At 43.7% G+C, this 18,599-nt stretch overlaps 1 protein-coding gene across 2 annotated transcripts in view; it reads left to right on the top strand.

Moving 5' to 3' along the window:
* The window catches only part of usp11 (ubiquitin specific peptidase 11), a 74,394-nt gene that overhangs the window by 18,385 nt on the left and 37,410 nt on the right, over positions 1-18,599 (top strand). Inside the window, exons 4-10 of one of the 2 annotated variants that reach the window (XM_060932424.1) lie at positions 2,935-3,052; positions 3,236-3,381; positions 7,241-7,302; positions 7,807-7,906; positions 14,335-14,508; positions 16,753-16,884; positions 18,149-18,373. In XM_060932424.1, coding sequence (XP_060788407.1) covers positions 2,935-3,052; positions 3,236-3,381; positions 7,241-7,302; positions 7,807-7,906; positions 14,335-14,508; positions 16,753-16,884; positions 18,149-18,373 — 957 coding nt within the window. Of the gene's footprint in view, positions 1-2,934; positions 3,053-3,235; positions 3,382-7,240; positions 7,303-7,806; positions 7,907-14,334; positions 14,509-16,725; positions 16,885-18,148; positions 18,374-18,599 lie in introns of both variants that reach the window. The other variant, XM_060932423.1, reaches the window with a different exon arrangement.

The following is an 18,599-nucleotide window of genomic DNA, read 5'->3' as shown; positions in this document are numbered from 1 at the left end:
CCGCCTCCTTCCATTCTGCCATCAACTGATCGTGTTAAATAACGCTGCTGGGAAATCATTGAACTTGATTTTATACAGTCTATGGACATGACGTGACCCTAGTGATTACTGATAGGCTCTCAGTGTCACCTGCGAAAAAAACAATCGTGTTTTAGAAAAGAAAAGAAGAAAAATCCACTTTCAAAGCCGCTTCATAGTAACAAGGACTTTGATAGAAATGTAGTGGAGTGAAAAGTACGATATTTGTCTTTCAAATGTAGTGAAGTTAGTCATAAGTTGCCAAAAAAATTAATACTCAAGTAAAGTACAGATACTCAGTGTACTTAAGTCCAGTACTCAAGTAAATGTACTTCGTTACTGTCCACCTCTGCTGAAATCACGTCGGTGCAGTGCGGAGCCGTTTATTTTGAAACTGCTGAAAAGTTTAAAAAATAGAAATGAAAGTGCCATTGATCCCGCCTGCCTGTTTCAGTGCCCGCTATATCAGGGAAGCCGTTACATTCATCTTTCTGATTTTTGTGTTTTGCGAATGTTTTTGCCAAACATAGTGATCAGAAGTAATAGTTTTGGGAATATGAACCCTTCTCTATCTTTGTAATGCCACTAATAGACTTTCCTAATCTCGACTTTAGTATAACCTCATAAATTTCCTGTATAACCCACCCATTTCAGACATGAGCCCGAGGAGAGGGAAAAAAAATCTCTCAAGTTTGATACATCTCTCTTCAATCGCCGATATTTATTACAACCCCGATTCCAAAAAAGGTTGGGACAAAGTACAAATTGTAAATAAAAACGGAATGCAATAATTTACAAATCTCAAACTGATATTGTATTCACAATAGAACATAGACAACATATCAAATGTCGAAAGTGAGACATTTTGAAATTTCATGCCAAATATTGGCTCATTTGAAATTTCATGACAGCAACACATCTCAAAAAAGTTGGGACAGGGGCAATAAGAGGCTGGAAAAGTTAAAGGTACAAAAAAGGAACAGCTGGAGGACCAAATTGCAACTCATTAGGTCAATTGGCAATAGGTCATTAACATGACTGGGTATAAAAAGAGTATCTTGGAGTGGCAGCGGCTCTCAGAAGTAAAGATGGGAAGAGGATCACCAATCCCCCTAATTCTGCGCCGACAAATAGTGGAGCAATATCAGAAAGGAGTTCGACAGTGTAAAATTGCAAAGAGTTTGAACATATCATCATCTACAGTGCATAATATCATCAAAAGATTCAGAGAATCTGGAAGAATCTCTGTGCGTAAGGGTCAAGGCCGGAAAACCATACTGGGTGCCCGTGATCTTCGGGCCCTTAGACGGCACTGCATCACATACAGGCATGCTTCTGTATTGTTAATCACAAAATGGGCTCAGGAATATTTCCAGAGAACATTATCTGTGAACACAATTCACCGTGCCATACGCCGTTGCCAGCTAAAACTCTGTAGTTCAAAGAAGAAGCCGTATCTAAACATGATCCGGAAGCGCAGACGTCTTCTCTGGGCCAAGGCTCATTTAAAATGGACTGTGGCAAAGTGGAAAACTGTTCTGTGGTCAGACGAATCAAAATTTGAAGTTCTTTATGGAAATCAGGGACACCGTGTCATTCGGACTAAAGAGGAGAAGGACGATCCAAGTTGTTATCAGCGCTCAGTTCAGAAGCCTGCATCTCTGATGGTATGGGGTTGCATTAGCACGTGCGGCATGGGCAGCTTACACATCTGGAAAGACACCATCAATGCTGAAAGGTATATCCAGGTTCTAGAGCAACATATGCTCCCATCCAGACGACGTCTCTTTCAGGGAAGACCTTGCATTTTCCAACATGACAATGCCAAACCACATACTGCATCAATTACAGCATCATGGCTGCGTAGAAGAAGGGTCCGGGTACTGAACTGACCAGCCTGCAGTCCAGATCTTTCACCCATAGAAAACATTTGGCGCATCATAAAGCGGAAGATACGACAAAAAAGACCTAAGACAGTTGAGCAACTAGAATCCTACATTAGACAAGAATGGGTTAACATTCCTATCCCTAAACTTGAGCAACTTGTCTCCTCAGTCCCCAGACGTTTACAGACTGTTGTAAAGAGAAAAGGGGATGTCTCACAGTGGTAAACATGGCCTTGTCCCAACTTTTTTGAGACGTGTTGTTGTCATGAAATTTAAAATCACCGAATTTTTCTCTTTAAATGATACATTTTCTCAGTTTAAACATTTGATATGCCATCTATGTTCTATTCTGAATAAAATATGGAATTTTGAAACTTCCACATCATTGCATTCCGTTTTCATTTACAATTTGTACTTTGTCCCAACTTTTTTGGAACCGGGGTTGTAGTTCGGTCCTGCGTTTCCTTTCCTTCGCAATACAGGATCTTTTTCTTCTCACTTTCCGTTACTGTAGTCAGTCTTCCTTGTTTTATGCGCACACTCACATGCTCCATTGTTCTCTCAGGTTACAAACTTGCATCCCACAATGTGTTGTGAACGGGGGAAACCCCGCCACGTCATGCACGACGTAGTGTCTTGGTTTAGGTCACGGTGAGGCAAGGAAGAAAGGGTAGAGAATTTATGGCCACGGGGCTCTAAATTTATTAATTGCTTTTAGGAAAAAAAAGTAATACAATTTGAAGTCTGTGATTCAAATTCAGTAGCTTTTGGTCCGCTAAAAAAAAAATTTATTGGGTGTCGGGAAATTTTTTTTTTTTTTATGGCCTCAATTTGAAAGGCAGTCTACCTTTTAATGCACTTGTGCATTGCTAACATTTAGAAGTGGAATATTTCTGCATGACTTTCTGTTCTCGTTGAGTAACTGATCCACACTCTACCTGCGGCTTGGATTTGATAAATGGGGTTTGTTTTCTGAGTGTTGGCTCACTCATCGGCTTAATTTTTGCATTCTGAACTTTTTCCCCCCCAGGTCATTGATCTTCCCAGTACACTGAAGGTTGAGATCTATCCTGTGGAAGTCTTCCTGTGTCTGCACAGCGACATGGACAACGTAATAACAGCCCAGTTCAGCCGAACAGACACCATACGTGAGTATCAGGTTTGAATGGGATTTCCTGCAAATCATGTTGGGTAAAAGTGCAACCAGTTTAGTTCAGACAATCGGAGTGGTTGTTTACAGATGATTCTTGTTAGTGTTTTGATGTTATTGGAGGTAGAACAGTGTGGGATGAACGGCTTGTTTCTTATAACTGTGTGTGTATGTGTAACAGTCAGCATTCAGAAGGTGATGCAGAAGGAGTTTGACATAGTGGAGGAAGCTGAGCCACGGCTGTGGATGAAAAGCTCCGATAACAACTGTGAGAGGCTACGAAACATCCACATGACTGTACTGGATGCCTGTCTCAGCACGGGAATGGTACACACTCTCTCTCTCTCTCTCTCTCTCTCTCTCTCTCACACACACACACTGTCACTGTCCTTGTGAGGACCTTCCACTGACATGATTATGAATGCATCGAATTCAACCTGTGTAATTTTTAACATGTAAAATGTTTGTGATGAATAAAATATATATAATTTTTTTTTTTTTTATTCTATCCACATTCACTGGATATGAACAATCGTGTGCTCTGATTGGCTACTCTACTACTAAGCTATCAGCTCATATAGACCCCTTTCACTGACGTCACCCGAAACCGAAAGTAAACAGACCCTGCGCCATTTTGGAAGACCAACAAACTCGTGATTAGGGGGAAATAAGTGAACCTACGAGAATAAAGTGGAGTGGCAAACGACTTAAACAAACAAATCTGAGCTGTTTTATTTATGATTTATTGGCCCAACAGTGGCAGCACGGTGGTGTAGTGGTTAGCACTGTCGCCTCACAGCAAGAAGGTCCTGGGTTCGAGCCCCGGGGCCGGCGAGGGCCTTTCTGTGTGGAGTTTGCATGTTCTCCCCGTGTCCGCGTGGGTTTCCTCCGGGTGCTCCGGTTTCCCCCACAGTCCAAAGACATGCAGGTTAGGTTAACTGGTGACTCTAAATTGACCGTAGGTGTGAATGTGAGTGTGAATGGTTGTCTGTGTCAGCCCTGTGATGACCTGGCGACTTGTCCAGGGTGTACCCCGCCTTTCGCCCGTAGTCAGCTGGGATAGGCTCCAGCTTGCCTGCGACCCTGTAGAAGGATAAAGCGGCTAGAGATAAATGAATGAATGAATGGCCCAACAGTAGACTTGAAAGAAACCTGTGTGAGACTTGGCAAAAAACTGTGGATATAATGGATAAGTCTGTGCATGATCTGTGGACACTTTGAGGTAAGCAAATGCAAGAAATTCAGATTTAAAACATGCTAAATTGGCCCCAAGTTGATAACTGTATGAGGAGCAAGCCTCCCAGACTTCTACAATTTAATAATAATAATAATTTAGGATGGTTTGGGGCTTGCTCTCCCTCCTATTATATAAATAAAGCATAGTTGTTGTGTAGGCATATATCATAAATATGTATAATTTGGATAAATTAACCTAAATTATGGATACCTTAATAGTAACAAAGTATTAATTTTTCAACTGAAAAGATATATTATTAAAAGATAAATATCAACAAGATTACCTTGGCCATAACTGTGTGTAGGTTATTCTTAATAACAGCTGTAATATCACGAACCAAGCCACTAACAACATAATTGTAAGCCTGTAGCCCTTTGTAGGCTTTCAAGTCATCAGCAGTGTTCGAACTACGGGGGTACTCGGGGGATCCGAGATCCCCCGAAACAGACATGAGATCCCTTGAAAACATGATTTGGGAAATGTTGGGGGGTCTCTAAAATATTGGCAAAATGATGTTTATTGACGTAGCAATCGTGTGTAACGGGAAGCATTTGCATATCCGAAGTGTTGTGTTTACATCAAAGATAAAATAAACCGATATGACAACGACTGCTGCTGCCAGGTTGGTTGTTGAGTAGCCTGACTGTTTTTTTTCTTGCGTGTGGTATCATTGTTGACGCGAGGTTGTTTTTTGAACATGCCAAGGCGGACACGATTTCCCCTGATCAGTTATGACTTCAGACGCGATGCGTGTGTGGAGTCCGCGTGATATGTGCGTAAGATAGGCTTCTCATGTGTTTGGAGATCCGTGCTCCGAGACAAGCGCAAGCACCCCCCCCACCCCCCCAAGGGAAAAAAAGGGACCCCCCGAAAATATCGGCATAGTTCGAACACTGAGTGTAGGCACTGGGTGTAAACAACAAATAGTTTACAATGTCTGGGTAGCAAACAGATGGCAGAATTGGTGTCAGGTCCTCCTTATGTTTCCATTCTCCCTTGCCCCGAGTCTTATCATATGGGTCAAACCCATCAATCACAGCCAGTTTCTCCACATACCGTGCCCTTTCTGCAGCTGGTAATGTACTCACATAACCAGAATTATCATCCATCGTGTCACTTTACTCTCACTCGTACTTTGTTTTATATTGCGAGTGCATGTACTTGGTCTTCCAATATGGCGCCTAACAAAATCTCGCGGCGCGGTGACGTCATGTGAAAGGGGTCTATACCGTGAGTAGAGAAAAACAAAATGGCGGAACGTGTTGCTGAATCAACCGAGGACAAAATTAAAAACTCGAAAAACCCCCAAAAACTACAAAAAAAAGCAACAAAATACAGAATGAAAGTATTTGATGGTAAGAACGTATCTTTTTCTTTTTCAAGAATTATTACATTTTTCACAAATTGCTTCTGTCATTTCGCTTGTTTGTTTCCATTCTTCATCTTTAAGCATTAAAATTTGTTGTGGAGTCTTTTTTTTTTTGGGATTGGTTCAAAAACTGAAAAGTTTGAAAATTACAGAACTGAAATGTCCAAGGAAGAATTAAATAAATGTCTGAAGTTATTCTATACCTCGGAACGACAGCAAGACGGCACTTTCTATAAAAAAGACAGCACTCAAGTCAATTCGTGCAGCCATCGATAAGGGTTTTTTTTTTTTAAGAAGTCCGCCTAAGCCAGACCTGGGCATTTTACGGCCCGTGGGCCGCATCTGGCCCTTTGGTTCATTCTGACCGGCCCGCGTAAGGTTAATTAGAAATTACAAAATAAACGTATTTTCTAATTTTACCTCATGCAGGGACTGAATGTGCATTGCTTTTATTTTGAAGTTGTGTTCAACAAAAACGCAATGCGCGCGACATGAACATGACATGAAATCCCACGAAACCTAATCCCGCGATAACTACTTCCGTAATTTGTCCAGACCAACCACAAACTTGTACGTCATCCTTCAAACGGTCCAGCCAATCACATAGTGTGACGTCACCAGCAAGCACCGGAGCCCGAGCCGATCTGTAGATCTGATACCTGCACCGAATCGACTGATGATCATCTGTCAGCTGTGCTTCGCATCTCCACCTCAGACATTCAACCTGACTTTGATGCACTCGTTAAAGATCAACAGAGACTAGATTTCTCTCACTGAACAAATAAAAAACACCAAATGAGGTGATTAGACTACAAATGTGGGCATCATTATTATAATATGATTTATCTTGTTTGATATTTGGAGGAGAAAGACAATATTGTGATGTCTTTATTGTGTTTTGGGGTGAATGTGACTGAAAAAAAATGGTACAAACGTTCACATTTTGTTAACCATTGTTTTGGGAAATTTGATTGAATAAATGACATTTTTTGTAAGGCAACCTCGTTTTTTCCATACTCTTACCAGTCTTAGCAGCTTGTAAAAACAATGTTATTTACTGCTTTTATATAAAGAAATACAATTAATATTATGCAGAATTTAGTTCAGCCTTATAGTCCGGCCCTCCACAAAATTTTCTGTTTCTCATGTGGCCCTATGGAAAAAATAATTGCCCACCCCTGGCCTAAGCGGAAATGATTTTGTCGGACATTTTATATAAAGTTTTTATTCAGCGAATTCGCAAAAAATGAAAAAAAAATGCTCTGTTTCTCAAAATCCAGTGAATGTGGATAGAGAAAGTTATTCCACTCAATCTTATCGTACATGGCTTATAGCTGACTTAGCTCGTGTACAATTCGATTTCATGGAGTAATTTTAAATATTTATTTTTAATATTATGTACCATTTGAAGCGTTTTTGAACTAGTTTCATGTTCAAGACTTGTCTGATAAGGATTTCGTCCATCTAGTGATGAGAGATTTGGCTGTCATCTAGGAAACTCTGATGTGATGTGGTGTGTGTGTGTGTGTGTGTGTGTGGTTTGTATTGCTGTGTTGTAACATGCTCTGTTCATTCTGCAGACCGTGATCATGGAGATGAGGAATGCAGATGGCACATGGCCCAGCTCCAGACCTCAGATCATGTGAGTGAACCTGCACACAGACCCAGACTGTGGAATACACTTCATGGGTTTGTGTGTGAAATCAGACTACAAGCTCTTTTACACCGTCGCACATTCCAGATCAAACATCACCACAGTGTTCCTCAGCACCTCATGCACTGTATATGGTTTTGCTGGGCCATCATCCTCCGTCGTCACTTGTGATTTCGATACGGTAAACTGAAATCCATTAGTAAGCTCGATAGCCTCCCCCCCAACCTGTATTATGATAAATCTGGTCACTTTGCAATAATTATTCCTGTGTCCTGCACTGGGCGTGGCTAATAGTTTATGACTTGCTCACAAACAGGCTGACGATTTGAACAACTGAGAAACCGGACTTTAGGAAGCATAGGCAAATTTATTTAATGGCTGAGTTGTTTTTCTTCTCACGTCAGTATAAAAACTAAAGAAACAAAGATGGAGTAATTTGTTTAAATGGAAATCTGTGAACTATTTCTTTGATTGTTGGTTGTGTGCTTTAAGGAGGAACTCTATGGACGAGCAGGACATGTACCGAGGGCAGCCAGGAGTGTGTGGGCTCACTAACCTGGGTAACACCTGCTTCATGAACTCTGCTCTACAGGTTTGATCATCTCCTCCATCATACACTTTTAGAATAAAATAAGCAGGATTCTCAGTTGAACATGAGCAGAGTGCTCTGAACTGTGTAATATCAAATTAATAATATCAGTGTGATTTCACTCCAGACATTGTTTGTTTTTATTTGGGTTGAATCTGATTCGAAGCATGGAAATCGAAGATTCATCCAAAAATTTGTTATACTCCCCCCCCCCGTATACATTTTACAGGGCTGTGAAAAATCCGCGGAATTCCGCGAATTTGGCCGCCAAAAATATAATTTTAGTAAATCATCTAATTTTGCAATAACAAATTGGGTGGGGGGGTAGGGGTTGTTGTCTACCGACCGCTAGTAGTCTCGTACAGCGAGTGTCACCGAGCCGGCGAGTCTGGGAAAGAGCCTACCGCAAATTGTTCTTTCACGAACGTCCACACTCGCCACTGGCAACCATATGGCGTCCTTGGCCACCAGAGCATTCATTTCTTTTAAGCGGTCGCCGTTCTGGTTGCGATGCGGGGAGCGAATCTGTAAACAAGCAGCTCATTGGCTGGCTAGGTGTGCCACAAGCCAATCACTTGACCGGAAAGGCATGCAGTGTTGCCAGATTGGGCGGTTTTAGGTGCTTTTTGGCTGGTTTTGAACATATTTTGGGGTGGAAAACGTTAGCAATATCTGGCAACACTGAAGGCATGTCTGCTTGAGTGGAAGCCTTCTGTGGCAGTTATACTTTGACACGCGAGCAATGTTTCACTATAAAAATTCCGTAATTTCCATCTGTTTTCCGCGATCACAGAAAATCATTGGCCCTATGAGAGTGAGACAGTGAGAGAGCCACCCCTATTACCCCCCCCCCAAAAAAAAAAAAAATCTTAACGGATTTACACGATTTGGAAAAATGACTTTTTCAGAACCGAAAAAAACAGAGCTTCCGGCTCAACAGTATTATTTTGAGAAATAAAACAATCTTTGGATATACATTTGTTCATTTTTGCATACATATTACTCATTCTCTGCAGTGGTCTGAATTATCTGTTATTAAATAGTTAATGTAAGTAAGTAAATGTTAAGTCAAATTTACTACTTTAAAAAAACATTTTAAAAAAATCGTGGGTGTATCGAATCGTGGGTCAAAAATCGCGATACGAATCGAATCGTGAGTTGGGTGTATCGTTACAGCCCTATATGGTACCCAATGAATTGATACAAATCGACACAAGAATATAAGTGAATTTACAATATGAGGTATGTTACTGATATATATTTTCATTCTTCAAGTGAACCCTTATCAGTTAAAAGGTAAATCAGTTCAAATTGTATTATTTCAACATAATAACAGTTCAAATTAAATGGCATGGTTGAGAAAATATTTGCTTTCAGGAGATGCTTCAAATCTATCAATATACACAAAATCTGTTCAGCTTCTGGGGCCCTGCGGCCCCCAGGCCCACGGCTCCTGGGGAGCTGCGCCCCCCAGACCCCCTGCTAAAATTGTTTCCTCGGATTTTGTCATTTCTATTTCACAGCCCTGATTTTAACCGAAAGGCAATTTTGATAGAACCAATCAGACAACAATAACTAGGTATGTAACGATATATTGTGGGACAAATATATGACTCGTGACTCTTATGTGGAAGAATCTCCCTACAGAACTGAGACATCTTAGTGCCACGTTCTACAAATGTAATATTTGTGATCAATAAAGTTAATTGCATTTAGCTATATTTTTGACTTAACGTCATGTTAATTTTTTTTATTTTAATATTGTCTTGTATAAGACCTTCTTGAGATATTTAATAGTTATTTATTACAGTAGTTTAATGCTTGCCCCTCCTTGAACTGCCACCTTATTGTGGTGGAGGGGTTTGTGTGCTTGAATGATCCTAGGAGCTATGTTGTCGGGGGCATTATGCCCCTGTCAGGGTTTCCCAAGGCAGACAGGTCCTAGGTGACAGGCCAGACTAAGAGCAGTTCACCAAAACCCCTATGGAGAAAAATCCGAGGACCGTGACGTCGCCCGGGATGACGCAGCCGGGGCCCCACCCTGGAGCCAGGCCCGGGGTTGGGGCTCGTATGCGAGCGCTTGGTGGCCGGGCCTTTGCCCATGGGGCCCGGCCGGGCTCAGCCCGAAGAGCTGACGTGGGCCCGACCTCCTGTGGGTTCACCACCCACAGAGGTAGCAGTAGGGGACTGGTGCAATGTGGATTGGGTGGCAGTCGAAGGCAGGGGCCTCGACGACCTGATCCCCGGACACAGCGGCTGGCTGTTGGGACATGGAATGTCACTTCGCTGGGGGGGAAAGAGCCTGAGCTTGTGCGGGAGGTTGAGAGGTACCGGCTAGAGATAGTCGGGCTCACCTCCACGCACAGCTTGGGCTCTGGAACCCAGCTCCTCGAGAGGGGCTGGACTCTCCACTTCTCTGGAGTCGCCCGTGGTGAGCGGCGGCGGGCTGGTGTGGGCTTGCTTATAGCTCCCCAGCTCAGCCGCCATGTGTTGGAGTTTACCCCAGTGAACGAGAGGGTCGCCTCGCTGCGCCTTCGGATTGGGGAGAGGGCTCTTGCTGTTGTTTGTGCCTATGGCCCAAATAGCAGTATAGAGTATCCGGCCTTCTTGGAGTCCCTGGGAGAGGTACTGAGGAGTGCTCAGACTGGGGACTCCATTGTGTTACTGGGGGACTTCAATGCTCACGTGGGAGATGACAGTGACACCTGGAGGGGCGTGGTTGGGAGGAACGGCCTCCCCGATCTGAACCCGAGTGGTGTTTTGTTATTGGACTTCTGTGCTAGTCATGGTTTGTCCATAACGAACACCATGTTCGAGCATAGGGGTGTCCATAAGTGCACGTGGCACCAGGACACCTTAGGTCGGAGGTCAATGATAGACCTTGTAGTCGTTTCATCTGATCTCCGGCCCTATGTCTTGGACACTCGGGTGAAGAGAGGGGCTGAGCTGTCAACTGATCACCACCTGGTGGTGAGTTGGATCCGCTGGCGGAGGAGGAAGCTGGACAGACCTGGCAGGCCCAAACGTATGGTGAGGGTCTGCTGGGAACGTCTGGCCGAGCACTCTGTCGGGGAGGTCTTTAACTCCCACCTCCGGGAGAGCTTTTCCCAGCTTCCGAGGGAGGCGGGGGACATTGAGTCTGAGTGGACCATGTTCTCTACCTCCATTGTGGACGCAGCTGTTCAGAGCTGTGGCCGCAAGGTCTCCGGTGCCTGTCGTGGCGGCAATCCCCGAACCCGGTGGTGGACACCAGAAGTAAGGGATGCCGTCAAGCTGAAGAAGGAGTCCTATCGGGCCATGTTAACCTCCAGGACTCCCGAGGCAGCTGACGGGTATCGGCAGGCCAGGCGTGCTGCAGCTCGGGCAGTTGCGGAGGCAAAAACTCGGAACTGGGAGGAGTTCGGGGAGGCCATGGAGAAGGACTATCGGTCGGCCTCGAAGAAATTCTGGCAAACCGTCCGGCGCCTCAGGAGGGGGAAGCAGTACTCTGCCAACACTGTTTACAGTGCGGGTGGGGAGCTGTTGACCTCGACTGGGGACATTGTCGGGCGGTGGAAGGAATACTTTGAGGATCTCCTCAATCCCACCGTCATGTCTTCCACTGAGGAGACTGAGGCTGATGACTCAGAGGTGGACTCGTCCATTACCCAAGCCGAAGTCACTGAGGTGGTTTGCAAGCTCCTCGGTGGCAAGGCACCGGGGGTGGATGAGATCCGCCCTGAGTATCTCAAGTCTCTGGATGTTGTGGGGCTGTCTTGGTTGACACGCCTCTGCAACATCGCGTGGCGGTCAGGGACAGTGCCTCTGGAGTGGCAGACTGGGGTGGTGGTCCCTCTTTTTAAGAAAGGGGACCGGAGAGTGTGCCCCAATTATAGGGGAATCACACTTCTCAGCCTCCCAGGGAAGGTTTACTCCAGGGTACTGGAGAGGAGAATTCGACCAATAGTCGAACCTCGGATCCAGGAGGAACAATGCGGTTTTCGTCCTGGTCGCGGAACACTGGACCAGCTCTATACCCTTCATAGGGTGCTCGAGGGTTCATGGGAGTTTGCCCAACCAGTCCACATGTGCTTTGTGGATCTGGAGAAGGCATTCGACCGTGTCCCCCGTAGTATTCTGTGGGGGGTGCTTCGGGAGTATGGGGTTCGGGGCTCTTTGCTAAGGGCTGTCCGGTCCCTGTACGAACGGAGCAGGAGTCTGGTTCGCATTGCCGGCAGTAAGTCAGACCTGTTCCCAGTGCATGTTGGACTCCGGCAGGGCTGCCCTTTGTCACCGGTTCTGTTCATAATTTTTATGGACAGAATTTCTAGGCGCAGCCAGGGGCCAGAAGGAATCCTGTTTGGGAACCACAGGATTTCATCTCTGCTTTTTGCGGATGATGTTGTCCTGTTGGCTTCTTCAAACCAGGACCTTCAGCATGCACTGGGGCGGTTTGCAGTCGAGTGTGAAGCGGCTGGGATGAGAATCAGCACCTCCAAGTCCGAGGCCATGGTTCTCGACCGGAAAAGGGTGGCTTGCCCTCTCCAGGTTGGTGGAGAAGTTCTGCCTCAAGTGGAGGAGTTTAAGTATCTCGGGATCTTGTTCACGAGTGAGGGAAGGATGGAGCGTGAGATCGACAGGCGGATCGGTGCAGCCTCCGCAGTGATGCGGTCGCTTTACCGGTCCGTTGTGGTGAAGAAGGAGCTGAGCCAAAAGGCGAAGCTCTCAATTTACCGGTCGATCTACGTTCCGACTCTCACCTATGGTCATGAGCTTTGGGTAATGACCGAAAGGACAAGATCGCGGATACAAGCGGCCGAAATGAGTTTCCTTCGCAGGGTGGCTGGGCGCTCCCTTAGAGATAGGGTGAGAAGCACAGTCACTCGGGAGGAGCTCGGAGTAGAGCCGCTGCTGCTCCACATCGAGAGGAATCAGCTGAGGTGGCTCGGGCATCTTTTTCGGATGCCTCCTGGACGCCTCCCTGGGGAGGTGTTCCAGGCATGTCCCCCCGGGAGGAGGCCCCGGGGAAGACCCAGGACACGCTGGAGGGACTATGTCTCTCGGCTGGCCTGGGAACGCCTCGGTGTTCTTCCCGAGGAGCTGGCCGAGGTGTCTGGGGAAAGGGAAGTTTGGGCTTCCCTGCTTAGACTGCTGCCTCCGCGACCCGGTCCCGGATAAAGCGGAAGAAGACGAGACGAGAGACGAGACGAGTTTAATGCTTGTTTTTTAATTTTTAATTTACATCTTTTATTAGTTTGACTGTATTTGTTACAATGACTCATTGTACATATTGAAGAAAGATCGATAGATACGGGTCATTCCATGTCAAATCTCCGAATGCTCCCACTCGACCATCTCAGATTTGGCTGAAAAAATTCCAGGAGGTTCACACACTTCCCAATAGGAAAAGTCCCAAATTTTAGCTCCCAACTCCTTATAGTTTCATCATTAAAAAAAATTATTTTTGCAACTAACCTCAGACCCATTTTGAGCAGAGTTTTTTGGGGAGCCACTTTGAGATTGCTGTGTCTAGAAAAGCATTTAAGCTAGGTCCTTCAGATTTTCAAGGGTCAAATCTGGCACCAATACTTGTATACCAATACTATATATATATATATATATATATATATATATATATATATATATATATATATATAAATATAAATATAAATTTTTTTTTTTTGACAAAACTATAAGGAGTTGGGAGCTAAAATTTGGGACTTTTCCTATTGGGAAGTGTGTGAACCTCCTGGAATTTTTTTCAGCCAAATCTGAGATGGTCGAGTGGGCGCATTCGGAGATTTGACACGGAATGACCCATAGATGGATAAAGCCTTGATTTGATTGAAATAAAACATGAATCATGATCATCAGTCTATGTAATTTTTGTTTGTTTTTGTTTTTCCTAGCTGTAATTGTTTAGACAGCAGAGAGTGTAATAATGTACAATAGCAGGAATGCATGTGACTTCACTGTAGGTTCAAGTAACACAGCTGTAATGCTGCAAAAACACAGAAAATGGATCTAAAACTGGAAGGAGCTGTTGTGTGATTGACTGCATGAATAGATTTAACAAGAAATCAGAGCTCTCTCTTTACAGACTGCTGAAAGATAAGGAAAAGAGAAGCAAATAGAGAAAGTACAAATGTTCATAAATATTAATAAAATGGTTATCAGTTAATATGCTATTATATTTTACTTCAACCATTATAAATGCGGGTAAAATAATTATTGTTGGTTATTAAGGAAAAGGTTTTTTTTTTTTTTTTTTTTTGACAAAAGGATTATTTAAGTAATGTATAGGAAAATAAATGTTCTTTGTGGTGATGATTTTTTTTTTTTTCTTGTGGGAAAATCTAATTGTAAACTCAATTGTAAACTCGTAAATCATTACATGCCTAATAATAAATTCTAATAACATGATCTTCAACTGTGTTTTCCCATAATCCCAGTGTCTGAGCAACACTCCTCCACTGACGGAGTACTTCCTCAGGAACCTGTACCTAGAAGAGCTGAACTTCACTAATCCTCTGGGCATGAAGGGTGAGATCGCTGAGGCCTACGCTGACGTCATCAAGCAGATGTGGTCGGGGAGACACTATTCTGTAGTGCCACGTGTTTTTAAAGTGAGGAAAGATCATATGTAATTAAACATATCAAACCATTATTATTGTTAGTGTCTAAATTATGAGAGCTAACACTACGTTCACACTGCAAGGCTTAATGCTCAATTCCGATTTTTTTGTGAAATCCGATTTTTTTGTGAGGTCGTTCACATTAACAAATATATGCGACTTGTATGTGATCCTCAGTATGAACAAAAAGCGACCTAAAAGTGTTCCGCATGCGCATTGCAGGATACGACGACGTCACACGCAGTGAGCATGGCCAGTGTTTACGGAAGTAACCTAAAGTTTCCTGTGTATGACAGTAGCCAGCATGGAGTACCTGGCGATGATGCAGTAGTTGTTGCGACAGAGCCAGAACATGCACAATAGCCTGATGTTAAGGAGGAGGTTGAGAAGGAAGAGGGCAAGGGTTTTGGCTCAGGCGTTCTGCGGGGTAGTGACCGCAACCTCCGTTCAAAGGAACATCAAAGCCATGTTGTTGTAACTTTTTTTGAGAGACCCGCCGCCTACTTCAGCGCAGAATAGTGACGTTTGTGGCTTGTTGATGACGTGTAAGTCGGATGAATGCGACCTGGCGGTTCAGACTGAAGTCGCATATGAAAAGATCGGATAGGAATCGGAATTAGGACCACATATCCAAACGGCCTGGGTCGGATTTGAAAAAATCGGATCTGTCTTTCATATAGTCAATAAAAGATCGGATACAGGTCACATATGGGCGAAAAAATCGGATTTCAGTCACTTCAGCCTGCAGTGTGAACGTAGTGCAAGTTTAAATTCAAAACACAGTGAATGTACTGTGTATTGGCTGTTGGGTGTACTTAATAAACAGACCACTGGGTATATAATAATAAAGACTCAAGAATGTGATGTTTCTACAATATGCTGAAGAAATTTACTTTTATTGTGGCTTTTTATGTTGTAAAAAAAAAATAATAATAATTCCATTGATGCTCCGTCGCTGTTCAATTCTCTGATCTGATTTAAGAGACAGGACAGAAGTAAAAGTCGAATCGTGTCCGAGTACAAAAGACCTTGGGATTAGTGTTTAGATGTACATAGGCAGTCATGGGGGAAAGAAAGTACACCCTCCTTCAAGTCTATGTTTTATTCATCAGAGACAAAATAGCAATTGTCTGATCTTCATCAACTTCTAAAAAAATGACAAATAACCTCAGGTTATGTATAAACACATAACAGGTTTCAATATGTAGTCATTTTTATTTCCCCAAAAAGTAAACCAATGTTCAGAAACCAAGTGTCTAAGTACGTCCTGTAATTCAGCACCATGTAACAACAAGTGTTGCCAGGCGAAACAAACCTCGCTCTGCAGCACTTATTTTATGCCTATATGTTGATAATGGTAATATTTCTCAATCATCAGCTGTCGGGTTATAGTCCTATAAACTCAAGGTCATGGATTTTCATTTCAAAATCATTCAAGGTCAAAGGTCATGGTGCCAAATGAAACCCCATATGGCACTTCTTATAAGTTGATGATTGTAAATGTCTGTCTACCATCAACTTTTTTTTCCCAAGTTACAGTCTTCTGAAAACCCATGACCTTGAGTTTGACCTTTCAGGGTCACTCAAGGTCAAAGATCATGGTGCCAAATGAAACCCCATATAGCACTTCTTATAAGTTGATAATTGTAAATATCTGTCTACCATCAACTTTTTTTTTTCCCAAGTTACAGTCCTCTGAAAATCCGTGACCTTGAGTTTGACCTTTCAAGGTCACTCAAGGGCGAAGATCATGGTGCCAAATGAAAGGCCATATGGGAGTTCCTATATGCTCATAATAGTAAACGTCTGTCTATCGGCAACTGTTTGAGTTATAATGGAAAATGTTATCTTGACCGAAAGGTTGACCTTTCCGGTGACCTTAACCTTGACTCGATTACCCCTAAAATTTAATCAGGTAATCTACAGACCATTGCCCACCTATGCTGAAAATTTGAAGTCAATCGGTGCAACCGCCTAGATGCTAGATTGTTAACAGACAGACACACAAAGAACTGCACTGATTACAATGCCTCACCCCGCTTACTCCGTCGGAGGCGAGGCAATAACTCGAAGTAAACATTTTCTAAACGGGTTTTGGAAAAATTTTGTCTCAGGAATTTTTAGCAATCCTGTTGTAATGCATTACATGGCTTTTTTTTTTTCTTTCTATTCTTCCTGTAATATAACACTGTGTGTGCGCGGGTGCAGACTAAGGTGGGCCATTTTGCGTCCCAGTTCCTGGGATACCAGCAGCACGACTCCCAGGAGCTTCTGTCCTTCTTGCTGGACGGCCTGCACGAAGACCTGAACCGCGTCAAGAACAAAGAGTACATCGAGCTCAAGGATGCAGACGGCAGACCGGACCAGGTACTGAATTACCACAAGCACGCACACACGCATATCAGTTTGGTGTGATCCTGCACACGCAACCTTACAAACCTGTAGTGCTGATTATGGGCCGTTTTTAAAACGTGGAATGCTAATCGTTTACGCGGAACTGTGTAATGACGCAATAATGGGGACTTTGCACTTGATGGTGTAGTACATTTCTAAAGTCATCACAGAACCCTGTGTAATAGGAACTGCAATACAATACGGACCAGTAAAATCACATCAGTGCACTCTGTTAAGGAGACATGCTAATGTTCCACTTTCCATTTTTAAAGGGGAACAGAGGGCAATATATAGAGTAAATATAACAATAAAACACACATTAACGAACCTTATTCAAGACTTACAAAAGTTTTTTGTTCTAAGGTTAGAAAGTTATAATGTTTTGAAAGTAGCTCGAGCAAACTATTTCCGCAGTTTGAACAGCCCGCCATGATATTAATTTTATCCAATCAGAATGCACGTTCATTTTCTCTGCGTAACGCTCATGACGTATGTATGTGCCCAGTTGTGTTGGCTCATTGAGGTTGGGACTAGCACGTGTGAAATACCTGTTTCTGCCTCTTGCGACGATTTCGCAAGTCCACGGGTGGTGCCTATCTCATTGCAGCAAATAAATTCTGCTGGACTTGTGAGCAACTCCACGTTACATTTTGCGCACGAGCACCACGCCGTGTCACCTGCACGCAGACGCTCTGCCCCACGCTCGCCATGCCCATGGTCAGCATCAGTCTCATCCTCGCCGTCATCCGAGCTTTCTTCTCTTATTTCATCACCGGAGTCGAGAGTACCTCTCCTAGGTTCAAACTGGTACCCTTCTAAGCCATAGCCTGCTTGCAGTGTGTCTTGCGGGATCTCTTCGTATGATTCGACAGAGCTGTCGCTTTCACTTGATGCGCCCGACGCCATGATTACACGCTTATCTCCTCTATTTCGGAGAGTTCCGCTAGTGCAGTGGGTAGCGCTGACGTCACGGTCTTTTAAAAATGGCGACTCTTGTGCGGTTTAGCGTATAAAGTATTATATTTACAATTACCAAGATATTTAGTTGTTTTCTAGTATATAAATTTGATAGAATACTTAAGAATACGTTACTTTGTCACATCAGCAACTGTATATATTATATTTGGTACCCCTTTAACACACAGTTTATTCAATGAATATGACTTGTTTATGCAAATACAGAACTTCAGCATCTGTAACACTGTTAGACTTATCTGTCTCACTCTTGTCTGTATAGGAAGTGGCGGATGAGGCGTGGTGTAACCACAGGCGACGGAACGACTCCGTGATCGTGGACACATTTCACGGGCTCTTTAAATCCACACTGGTCTGCCCCGAGTGCAAAAAGGTGTCTGTGACCTTTGACCCTTTCTGCTACTTGAGTGTTCCCCTGCCGGTCAGTAAGGAGAGGGTCATGGAGGTGTTCTTCATTTCCCTCGACCCTCTGGCCAAACCTGTGCAGGTAAACATGCTGTGCTGAATGCTCTCGCTTCGTTTAAACAGCTGCTTTTATGCAGAAATGATAACTTTGGTAAAAAGTGTAGTTATTCATTTACGCTTCAGTTTTCCACTCGTTGATGGACGTGTTCTCCAAATTAAGAACTATAGCTGTAATCCACCTGAGGGCAGCGTAGTCACTTTATACCCTGCATTCACTACTCTGGGCCTGACCAAGGAGTCCTGTTATT

This window comes from Neoarius graeffei, chromosome 10 (genome assembly GCF_027579695.1).
Source record: "Neoarius graeffei isolate fNeoGra1 chromosome 10, fNeoGra1.pri, whole genome shotgun sequence".
Taxonomy (NCBI): domain Eukaryota; kingdom Metazoa; phylum Chordata; class Actinopteri; order Siluriformes; family Ariidae; genus Neoarius; species Neoarius graeffei.
The sequence above is the reverse complement of the archived record's forward strand: the minus strand, read 5'-3'. Positions and strand labels throughout refer to the sequence as shown.